The 12,280-nt window shown below is 44.0% G+C and overlaps 1 protein-coding gene across 1 annotated transcript in view; it reads right to left on the bottom strand.

Annotated features, from left to right (window-relative positions):
• The window catches only part of LOC123759701 (probable cytochrome P450 CYP44), a 32,296-nt gene extending 22,806 nt beyond the window's left edge, over positions 1-9,490 (bottom strand). Inside the window, exons 1-2 of the mRNA XM_045744935.2 lie at positions 9,315-9,490; positions 1,850-1,963 (exon numbers count right to left, since the gene is read on the bottom strand). Coding sequence (XP_045600891.1) covers positions 1,850-1,942 — 93 coding nt within the window. The 5' untranslated portion in view covers positions 1,943-1,963; positions 9,315-9,490. The remainder of the gene's footprint in view (positions 1-1,849; positions 1,964-9,314) is intronic.
• Between the last annotated feature and the right edge of the window lie 2,790 nt (positions 9,491-12,280).

Raw genomic sequence — 12,280 nt, 5'->3', positions numbered from 1 at the left:
GGTGAATTTTTTTTTATTGGAGTTAAAATTTATGTAGATATATGACAGAACCTAACCAACCCTACCTAACCTAACCTAACCTATCTTTATAGGTTAGGTTAGGTTAGGTTAGGTTAGGTTAGGTAGCCGAAAAAGTTAGGTTAGGTTAGGTAGGTTAGGTTGTCGAAAATAAATTAGTTCATGAAAACTTGGCTTATTAGGCAAATCGGGCCTTGCATAGTAGGCTGAGAAGTGCGTTCTGGCTACTAGGTACGACATTATATATATATATATATATATATATATATATATATATATATATATATATATATATATATATATGTCGTACCTAATAGCCAGAACGCACTTCTCAGCCTACTATTCAAGGCCCGATTTGCCTAATAAGCCAAGTTTTCATGAATTAATGTTTTTTCGTCTACCTAACCTACCTAACCTAACCTAACCTAGCTTTTTTTGGCTACCTAACCTAACCTTACCTATAAATATAGGATAGGTTAGGTTAGGTAGGGTTGGTTAGGTTCGGTCATATATCTACGTTAATTTTAACTCCAATAAAAAAAAATTGACCTCATACATAGAGAAAAGGGTTGCTTTATCATTTCATAAGAAAAAAATTATAGTAAATATATTAATTCAGGAAAACTTGGCTTATTAGGCAAATCGGGCCTTGAATAGTAGGCTGAGAAGTGAGTTCTGGCTACTAGGTACGACATATATATATATATATATATATATATATTATATATATATATATATATATATATATATATATATATATATATATTATATATATATATATATATATATATAACTGAAAACTCACACCCCAGAAGTGACTCAGTTTTTCTGAGTTTTCAGTTGCATATTGTCCTGGGGACCATTCAGGCTTGTTCATATATATATATATATATATATATATATATATATATATATATATATATATATATATATATATATATATATATATATATATATATATATATATATATATATATATATATATATATATATATATATATATATATATATATATATATATATATATATATATATATATATATATATATATATATATATATATATATATATATATATATATATATATATATATATATATATATATATATATATATATATATATATATATATATATATATATATATATATATATATATATATATATATATATATATATATATATATATATATATATATATATATATATATATATATATATATATATATATATATATATATATATATATATATATATATATATATATATATATATATATATATATATATATATATATATATATATATATATATATATATATATATATATATATATATATATATATATATATATATATATATATATATATATATATATATATATATATATATATATATATATATATATATATATATATATATATATATATATATATATATATATATATATATTTATTTATTTTACAGGATAATATACATACTAATCATTATATATTGCAACACTCCAGGTGGTCAAAATACAAGTACGGTACAGTGTAATGAAATATTTCTTTCTGACCAGCATCTTGGTTGCACCTTTTGCCTTGGCACTGATATCACAAAGACCAAAGACCCATGGAAGCAGATGTGAGCCCCGCATACCCACTGGAATTTTAAATTTTTCGCAAGACCTAAAGTTATCCCTAGTTGACATACACACCAATGAATGAAACAACCCTGGTTGATATGCACAATTGAAAGGTTACTAAAATTATAACATTTTTAGTAGCACAGACTTTTAAAAATTACATAAATACTGTACTAAAATGTATTTGAAGATTATGAAGACACTTACCTTCCATTTGTAAACAATATATTTATGAACATAGGAGGAACTCCAGGGTATTCTCCACCTCTGTATCCATGTATACTGTTTTATGTTCCTCATTTTTGGGAGAAGATCTTAATTCTGGAAGTTTAAATAGTCAATAAAAATATATAAGAAACATATGTTGTATATATACAATATTTATAAGCTTGACTAGCCTTCTTTTCTCTTGCTTGCTTATCTCATGACCACGCACCATGAAGTTAGATGCCATAATATACTTAGATAACTATCCTTGTAACTTTATCACAATTTTAAGTCAATAAAATCTGCAACTAGCACACCTCAAAAGTAAAATGCTGAGCCTATAGAACAATGATATTCAGTTCTTGAGCCCATAATGTGTCCCAAACTTTATTCCAATATGACACTCATAGTACTCACCTGTAGTACATACAGGTGTACAACGAACACCTGTATGACTTCACATACAAACTTCACAAGGCATCATTCTTGTGAACTGCGAATGAACGCAACTGTACTACAAGACATGATTATAAACTATCCACCACCACCCACTGGATGGGTGTGGGGTGCAAGAATAGCAAATATATAACAGGTTTACCACAGATGTAAAAAAAAAAAAGTAAATTCATTCATTCAGCACCGCTCCTGTGCCAGGTAAGTCCACTACAGGCTCACCATAGCCCATGCTACTTGCCCCGCTCCTGTGACAGGTAAGATACGGGCTCACTATAGCCCGTGCTACTTGGAACTTGTTCCGAGTAGCTGAATCTATAACAACAACAACAGATGTAAGTAAGTAAGTAATTATCAAAAGAAGGCACCAAACCGGGAAGGCTATGTAGCACCATCAAATACGCAAAATAATCAGAGGGCGCTAAATATCACCAAGGATGCCAATACGAGAACAAAAACGCATAAGGCGAACGATATCAAAAGTATCCGAGTCACCAAGAATTCTATCGAGGGACAGGTGACCGCGAGGGGCGGTCGGAAAGCAAGACACACGCTCGTCCTGGAAGTCAGGACATTCAAGAAGGACATGCACGACCGTAAGAGGGACAATGCAACTAGGACAATAAGGAGCAGGGCGGCGCTCCATCAAGTGACCATGGGTTAAGCGAGTATGGCCAATACGCAACCTCGCTAGAGCTGTTTCCCACCGCCGGTTACGGTGGAAGGAGGACGGCCACGAGGAAACACAACATTTAAGAGTACGTAGCTTGTTACCAGTAAGAGACAACCAAGAAGCCTGCCAACGGGTAAGGACTGAGGAATGGATAACCGGGTAAAAGTCGGAATACGGAATGCCTTTACGAGAGATGGGACAAGAGCGGACAGCTTCCTTAGCGGCAGCATCCGCACGCTCATTTAAAGACACGCCAATATGGCTGGGAACCCAACAAAACTCAACCGACTTAAATTTACTGTGAACGAGAAACAGCCAATGCTGGATCTCGACAACTACCGGATGAACTGGATTAAAGCACCCGAGAGCCATGAGGGCACTACGAGAGTCAACAACAACCACAAAGGAAGACTGACAACGAGAAAGCAGGAGACGAAGAGCATAGAGAATAGCATAAAGTTCCGCTGTAAAGATGCTAGTCTCCGGAGGCAAGCGACACATATAAGTGCGATCAGGAAAAACAACAGAGTAGCCAACACCGTCCGCTGACTTAGACCCATCGGTGAAGACAGAAACGGAGCGGGAGTGAGAAGAAAAGTGCTCGAGGAAAAGGCGTTTTAGAACTGTAGGAGGGGTAAAAGCTTTAGTGATACGAGTCAAGGATGTACAAAACCGCGGAAGAGGGACCCTCCACGGGGGCAAAGAAGGAACAACACGAGGAGAAACATCAGAAATACGAACGGAAAGAGAATCCTGCAGGCGAGATAACCGGAGAGAAAGAGGGAGGTGGTGAAGAGGAACAGGAACCGCAGGAGGGGTAAAAGTTAAAGCACGACAGAGACGAGAGGAAGGATGTTGCAAGGACCGCGCAAGATAGCGAAGACAGTAGCGATCACGGCGGTCCTGGAGAGACAGGAAGCCAGTGTCAACATACAAGCTAAGGACGGGAGTCGAACGAAAGGCACCAGAACTGAGGCGCAACCCAGTATGGTGCAAAGCATCAAGACGGCGAAGAGTAGAAGGAGAAGCAGACGAGTAAGCAGGGCAACCATAATCGAGCTTAGACAGGACGAGAGAGGAATGTAAAGCAAGGAGAGTGCGCCTATCTGCCCCCCAAGAAGTATGGGACAAGACCCGAAGGAGGGTAAGGGACTTAGAGCACTCAACACGGAGGTAAGAGATATGGGGAGACCAAGACAAACGAGTGTCAAGGAATAACCCCAAAAGCTTTGCGGAATCTTTGTATTCAAGGGGATGACCATAAAGTGACAAAGAGGGACGAAGAACAACCCGTTTCCGCGTAAAAGTCATGGCACAAGTCTTAGAAGTAGAGAACTTGAAGCCATGACCTGTGGCCCAAGACGACACGGCATCAATCGCAAGTTGAAGCCGGCGTTGAAGGAGAGGCGAATCATCACCCTGACAACAAAGGGTAAGATCATCGACATAGAGAGCGGAGAAGACACCAGAAGGAAGAGAGGAAAGAAGACCATTGAGGGCAACCAGAAAAAGAGTAGTGCTCAGAACACTACCCTGGGGCACACCTTCGTATTGCTGAAAAGGGGGAGAGAGAGCGGTACCAAGGCGCACCCGAAAGGAACGACGAGAGAGGAAGCTGCGGAGAAAGAGAGGGAGATGACCACGAAGGCCAAAAGAATGAAGTTGAGATAGGATATGATAACGCCAAGTGGTGTCGTAAGCCTTTTCTAGGTCAAAAAGGACGGCAACAACGGAGGTCTTCGCAGCAAAAGCAGTACGTATATAGACCTCCAAGTTCACCAGGACATCTGTCGTGCTGCGGCACTTGCGGAAACCAAATTGAGAAGGGGAGAGGAGGTGATGGTGTTCCAGGAACCACATCAGACGAACGTTAACCATACGTTCAAAGAGTTTGCAGACACAGCTTGTGAGAGCAATAGGGCGAAAGTCCTTAGGGGAAGTACCCAGAGACCCTGGTTTGCGAACAGGGAGGACAACGGCATCGAGCCAGTCCTCAGGGACTGACGACGACTCCCAGATCCGATTATACAGACTCAGTAAATACTGAGACGTGCTCGGAGGGAGATGGCGAAGCATCTCATAATGAATACCATCGGAGCCCGCCGCCGTAGAACCGCAGAGGGCCAGGGCAGAACGAAGTTCAGAGAGAGAGAAGGGATCATTATAGGGAAGCTGAAGATGAGTGCAGAAATCTAAAGGACGAGACTCAAGGACAGGTTTACGAAGAAGGAAAGATTGGGGAAGATGAAGACCAGAGCTAACAGAAGAAAAGTGGGAACCCAGTTCGGAAGCGACCTGCAACGGGTCCGCCACAAGAGTATCATGGAGGTGAAGGACCGGTGAAACATCGGGAACGAACTTACCCGCTATCTTGCGGATACGCTTCCAGATCTGGGCCAGAGGGGTTTCGGACGTAATTGTCGAGACATAAGATGCCCAACATTCACGTTTAGCCGTACGGATGGCCCTACGGGCCACCGCACTCGCTTTCCGAAAGAAAAGAAAAGAATCGGTCGTCTGCCTACGGCGGTGCTTCTTCCAGGCTGCACGCTTACAGCGGACAGCCCGAGCACAGTCCGCATTCCACCAGGGAACGCACTTCCGTGGACCCCGAGAGGAAGAGCGAGGAATAGAGCGGAGGGCAGCGTCGAAGACAGTGTCATGAAAAAGGAGGAGAGCGCGAGAGAGGGGCAGAAGGGAGAGGTCAGAGAGAGTAGCACTGAGGGAAAACAGGGTCCAGTCCGCCTTAGCAAACTGCCACCTAGGGAAAGAGAGGGAAGGGCGAAAAGAGAAAAAGGAAACAAGGATGGGGAAATGATCACTTCCATGGAGGTCATCAAGAACCTGCCATGTGAAATCTAAGTAAAGAGAAGAAGAGCAGAGAGAAAGATCAAGACAAGAAAGGGTGCGAGTGCGAGAGTCCAAATGAGTGGGCTCACCAGAATTCAGAAGAGACAGGGAAGAAGAGAGGAGAAACGGCTCAAGGAGGCGACCCCGGGTATTCGTCAGAACGTCACCCCAAAGAGAATGACGACAATTGAAGTCACCCAGCAGGAGCACAGGCTCCGGCAAGGAGTCGAGGAGGTGTTTCAAATCAGGAAGAGAGAGCGGGACACTCGGGGGGAGATAAATGGAACAAACTGTGTACCATTTCCCCACAAAGATACGAGCAGCAGAACAATGGAGAGGCGAAGGAAAAAGTAAAGGAACAAAGGGAACATCAGCCCGAATCAAGAGAGCAGAAGAATTAGAAGCCCCAGCAATGGCTGGGGGGGGGGAGAGAAAGGAATAGCCACGAAAACGACCAGGACGAGCACCAAGCATCGGCTCCTGGAGACAGACACAAAGGGGCGAAAACCGCGAAACCAGAAGTTGGAGTTCGAGGAAATTGGCGTAATAACCTCGAACGTTCCATTGAAGAATGGACAACGACGAGAAGAGAAAGGACAAAAACAGAGAACAAGGAAGAAACAAAGGCGAAAGACCAACAGAGCACGTTAAAGAATATCAGGGTCGGGATCAGGGTCAGCAAAGTCAGGGTTAGGGGGCATGGGTAAACTGAGCAAAGACGGAGGGAAGGAAACGGGAGAACAGATCAGAGGTGGGCGGGCAGGGTCCGGAGGAGGAGGAGGAGGAGGAGGAGGAGGAGGAGGAGGAGGAGGAGACAACGGAGAGGAGCAGTCAAGGACAGCAGCAGGAAGAGGGGGAGTAGAAAGAGAGGAGCGCACCCCAGCAAGAGCAGCAACCGAAAGGGAAGCAGGGGCCAAAGAAACCTCCATAGCAGGAACAGGGGGCGCAAGCACTGAAACGGGAGTGGAAGGAGCAACAGAGCCAGAAGGAGGAGCTGAGGAAGAAAGCGAAGCCTTCTTACCCGCCGGGGAAGAGGAAGGAGAGGAGCCAGGCTTACGCTTCTGACTTAAAGAGACCGGTGTCCCAGCAACTACGTACCGGGCAACGGATTCCAGTGTCTCAACAGGAGAAGCCGAACGAGAGCACACACGACGGCCGTTAGGAGAGCGATGGACATCCGCCCGCACCGACAGGCGGCGGGGAGAGCCGATAGATGGAGGAAGAGGATGGGAAGGAGGATCGGAGGGGGACGAGGAAGGAGACACAGAAGACACGACAGACCGGGTAGAAGGAAGGGGAACCCCAGACAGAGGACCAGGAGGAGGATCCTTCGGGAGAGAACCCAAAGGGACAGAGGAGGGGGCAGTGGGCGCATCAGGGTCCAAGGCCTGGAAACGGTTGTGAGTCTGAGGAAGGCGGGAAGGACGAGGAGAGGAAGAGCGCAACACGCGAGCATAAGAGATATTAGCATAAGGCGGGAGCCGGCGAACCTGGCGCCTCGCCTCAGGAAAAGATAAACGCTCCCGGTGCTTCAAGTTGAGGACGGCTGCCTCAAGCTTGTAATGGACACACGCACGGGAGAAGGTAGGATGGGCCTCACCGCAGTTGAGGCAACGAGCCTGGGGAGAAGCGCACTCCGACTTAGAGTGACCTTCGCCACCACACAAAGGACAGAGAGAGACAGTCCCGGAGCAGCGGAGGGCACCATGCCCAAACCTCCAGCACCTGTTGCAGAGCCGAGGAGAAGGAATGTACTCCTGGACAGAGCACCTGGCACCAGCAAGAATGACAGAGGGTGGAAGGGTCCTACCATCAAAGGTAATCTTCACAACCCGGAGGGGTTGACGGCGACTACCACGAGGGGGACGAGTAAACGTGTCCACCTGGAGAATAGAATGGCCCTGGGCAGCGAGGATATGTCGAATATCGTCGTGGCAGTCGCGTAGGTCCCGAACACCGGTCGCAACATGGGGCGGGAGCAAAATAGTGCCAACACTGGCATTCAACTGGACGTTCTTCGAGACCCGAACGGGGGTCTCGCCAAGGCAGGATAAGGCAGCCAAGCGGGAAGCAGCATCCTGAGAAGGAGCAGCAACGACACGCGTACCGAGACGAGTGGGGTTAAAAGTAATGGAGGCATCCACGGAATCAACGAGATGTCGATGAAGGGAGAAATCGTCAGGAGGCGCAGAATCAAGAGGGAGGAGATCAAAATATTTGGCCCACGAAGCGGGACCAAACAAGGCTTGATAGGTAGCAGAACTGGAAGGAATCGAGCGAGGGCGGCCGTGACGAGAACGGCGGTGAGAACCCCCAGAGAGAGAGGGGTTAAAAGGCGCAGTAGTAACAACTAGAGAAGGAGCCGCGCCAGGGGACGAGGTAGTCACCACTGGGGGCTTGGGGCTCGACCCAACCACAGAGGAGGGAGGGGAGCCAGGGGAAGGAGTCAGAGAGGCCAAAGGAGGAGCAAGGTCGGGGCCCAATGCAGCGGAGGCTACAGAGCCCGGTCTTCCAATACGGACCGACTCGGGGGCTTGGTCGCCCACCCCACGAGCCTGAAAAGGTAAGCCAGAAGCAGCCGAAACAGGGGTTATCATCTTGACGAAATTACGAATTCACTCACGAATGTGCCCCCACACCCACCATGGAGCCACAATTAGAGGCAGGACACCCAACAAGAAGCTATCGCCGATCTTGTCGGGGCCTCCTAGGGGTGCGTCGTGAGTATACGCCCCACAAACGCCACCTTAAGAAACCGACAGTCCGTCGAGATCGGGTTCAGTGACGAAGTGGGGATTGACAATAAAAGGTTCCCCTCGCTCTCGACGTCGGGTACTGCAGTTCTACGGGTGCAAGAGTATGCCACCTCAAGCACCCGGGCGTCAAAGTAGAAGAAGTCCAAGGGAAGAACCAGAACGAGCAAAAGGTCGGCAGGAAACGGCAAGCAGATAGGAGAAGAGGGGGGAGAAAAACGAAACAGAAGGAAAAGGAAAAGATGCCCAGCAGAATTGGAGAGGACGGCAGCAGGAGCACAAGGCTAGAAAAGGACAGAGGACTGTCCCAAGGAGCATCACACTCCGGCAGCCGCCCACTAAGCCCCCAGACGGCGACAACGAGCTGAGCGGGGAGGGGGAACAACAGATGTAAATTGCTCAGCTCAAGCGACCTATGGTTCAGTTGTTTAACTAACTGTACTGTAAAAAGACTATTAACAATAATATTATAATAATAACATACTGTAAATACATCAAACTGTGTAACTAGCTTATGAAGATTGCTACTTGCTTCGCTTAATGAATTTTTGGGTTCAGTTTGTGAACCCATTATGTGCCTGTGAAACCTCTCCCCATACTGTAACACAGGATGGATATTAGGTGCATGAATGATGAACAAAATCAAATCATCACTGTATTACACACTCGAGTAAATCATCATGAACATACAATCTTCACGCAAACATTACAGAAAACAAAATTATAAAATAATTACCTAATGTTCTCATATACAGCATATGTGGGTACCACCAGTGTTATTGATACTTCATACAAAATACAGAGATATGGCGTTTATGTATCATTTAAAATGATAAATGTTATTGCTGACTGAAGGAAGGTGATGACTGGGGGTATTGTTGTTGTTGGCGGGTTGGGGGCAGCTACAGCACTGGCCCGCCATACGACCAGCTCTACTCACACCTTATTTTTTTTTGTGAGCTCTACTCACACCCTATTTTTTGTGAGCTCTACTCACACCCTATTTTTTGTGAGCTCTACTCACACCCTATTTTTGTGAGCTCTACTCACACCCTATTTTTTGTGAGCTCTACTCACACCCTATTTCATACAAAATAGGGTAGCAGGACATTGCTGTGTATACCTAAGCTTGTTAATAAAAAACAAAATCACACGTACCATATATAAAATTGTGGTTACCACATCTCAACCACTCTAGGAGCACTCAGCCTGCTACAGGAAATGTATATGTTTATATGTTTATTTCTCAGAATGTTTGGTAATATGTTTATTGTTTGTGATGTGTGTCTATATATGTATTAACACGTTGTACTGAACGGGGTGAGAATAGCTTGAGCTACCTCATCCCTTTGTGTGTATTTTTCCTCAATAAACTTATTTCAATTTCAATTTCAATTTCAGCCTGCTACGAGATTCAATGTACTAAATTAGTAGTTATGGCAAGTGGCTATGACAATAGGGAGGCCTGTGAGAGAAAAGTTACTCTCCAGCAGCAGTAAAAAGAAAATTGAATGCGAGTTGTGCCCTGAAGACCTATCACAGCAATAGTCAAAATATCTCAGATTTATTGAACACAGCCCCGCTCCTGCGCCAGGTAAGTCCACTACGGGCTCACCATAGCCCGTGCTACTTGGAAACTTTTTGTTCAGAGTAGCTGAATCTTAAACATCATAGATCGAAGCGCACAGCAATGAGCAAAATGAAGTTTAATTTAGTTAAATTCATTTATTATGCACCCCATACCCATTCTCTGGGCGGTAGTAGGCAAACGCATTTTCCATTTAATAATTATAATAACAATTCATTGTGTCTGGAGACAGGCAGCCAGTGTATATATATATACATGTTTGGTATATATCATTGTTGTTGTTTTAGAACAACTACATGACTCTGATCATTAGCTCTGCTGATCTATCAGGACTACAAGGTGAGAACTGCTGTAATGTATGTAGCCCGAGACCTAATTAATTAAAAATCAACGTTGATATCAAATCAGTTGTCGGGATAGATAAAACGAGTCCCCGTAGCACCAGGTGCTCCCATTTTTGGAAATGGTGAGCAGGTATACAGACAAAGGATTTCCAGTAGATGTAGTCTAATATCATCTTGATTTCCTCCACGGTGTCATCATTTGTTTTACTCCTTTTTCACTATTTGTATTTCAAGGTCACGTGTTGCCTGATTTACTTCTCCCCAATCTCGTAAGCTCACCATGATTCTTTGTATCTTATTCCCTTTATTGGCTGATCATATTTTATCTGCCCGAAACGCTATGCGTATTAGTGGCTTTAGGTATTGTATGTACTAGCTCTATCTATAAATCCAACATTATGTTTGTAACTCATCATCTATGTGTGTACTTTTACCTGAATACAAATTTGAATTTGAATCTTTATTTTGATTTATCCTCCGTTTCTTACATCCTGGTCAATCTTAGAAAACTGCGCATCTTTAAGCTAACTTTGTGGTAGGAGAGTAAGAACTGCCTCCCGACCCTAAGTCACTCACTAGTAACTAGTGTTGCTCTTGTGTCCTCTGCTGTTATTTGTCCTTTAAGGGTATTGACTTTTCCATTGGATAGCAAAACTCATTTGTTTTCTTTACTGTTGGCCTCATTATTCCATTTTCATGTTCGATTTACAAATTACGATATATTATTTGTTTGCTCATGTGATTACTTTGCCTAGGCTCATTTTCCTTTATTCTTTTAATATACAGAATAGTACGGTACTTGTATATAGTAGATGCTTAATATTGAGATTTTTAACTTAAATATTTCCTCTACACTAAAACCTTGAATGGTATTGTGGGTAGACAACTGCAGCTATGACCTTGGTCCCCTCCAGTAGCAAGGGAAGCACACAGTATTGACACTCAGGAAGGGAGAGGAACTGGACGACAAACCGGTTACCCCAAGGCAATGCAGTAGATGCCACTGCCATGGTCGTAACAATGGTATGAAGATCAGAAGGGGGAGCTCTGGAAAGAGCAGGGCTCAAACTGTAGAGCCAACAATGGAGGGGCCCACTTGGGATAGGGGAAACCACTCTTCCAGGCCAGTTTGACACTTGGGGTCTGGTTGCAGTGAGAGGAAGTAAGGCTGTGTATAGCTGAATGAAGAAACTTTTATCAAATTAGGTAAACCACTTTCCCTCATCCCATACTACCTCAATGGTAACAAGGATATTATACACATGTAACCAGAGGAGGATCTGAATAGCAACCCAGGGACTGATACAGTGATTCTCGCTGAACCTCCTGTTTAACAAGTCTCTCCTCCAAAGAGTTCAGGAGCCACAGGTTCGATGTTATGTCCAGCAGGGAAATGGGGAATGAGGGGGGGTCTATACTTGGCCAACATAAGGGCAGCTAAGCCACAGGAAGTATTTCACTTGTGCACCATCACAGCAGGCAGGAGAGGGAAGCAGAAGCCACTTTCACCCATTCCTAGGATAACAAACGAGTTTCATATCAAGACAGTACCTATGAGGGGGGCCTACCCTTCCTAAATTTCAAACCATACCTAGATCATACCTGGAGTGGATTCTGAGAATTGTTCTATTTCCTAATCCCTTTTGTGATAACTAGGTCAAACAATTTTGCTTGAAGCCTGCCTGCTAATAATGCAAGCAAGAGTATTAACCATAACACTGTGGTGTGGTTAATACCTTATAATATAGGGTTAATACACACACACCATTT

The sequence above is a fragment of the Procambarus clarkii genome, chromosome 8 (assembly GCF_040958095.1).
Source record: "Procambarus clarkii isolate CNS0578487 chromosome 8, FALCON_Pclarkii_2.0, whole genome shotgun sequence".
In the NCBI taxonomy this organism is placed as follows: Eukaryota; Metazoa; Arthropoda; class Malacostraca; order Decapoda; family Cambaridae; genus Procambarus; species Procambarus clarkii.
The sequence above is the reverse complement of the archived record's forward strand: the minus strand, read 5'-3'. Positions and strand labels throughout refer to the sequence as shown.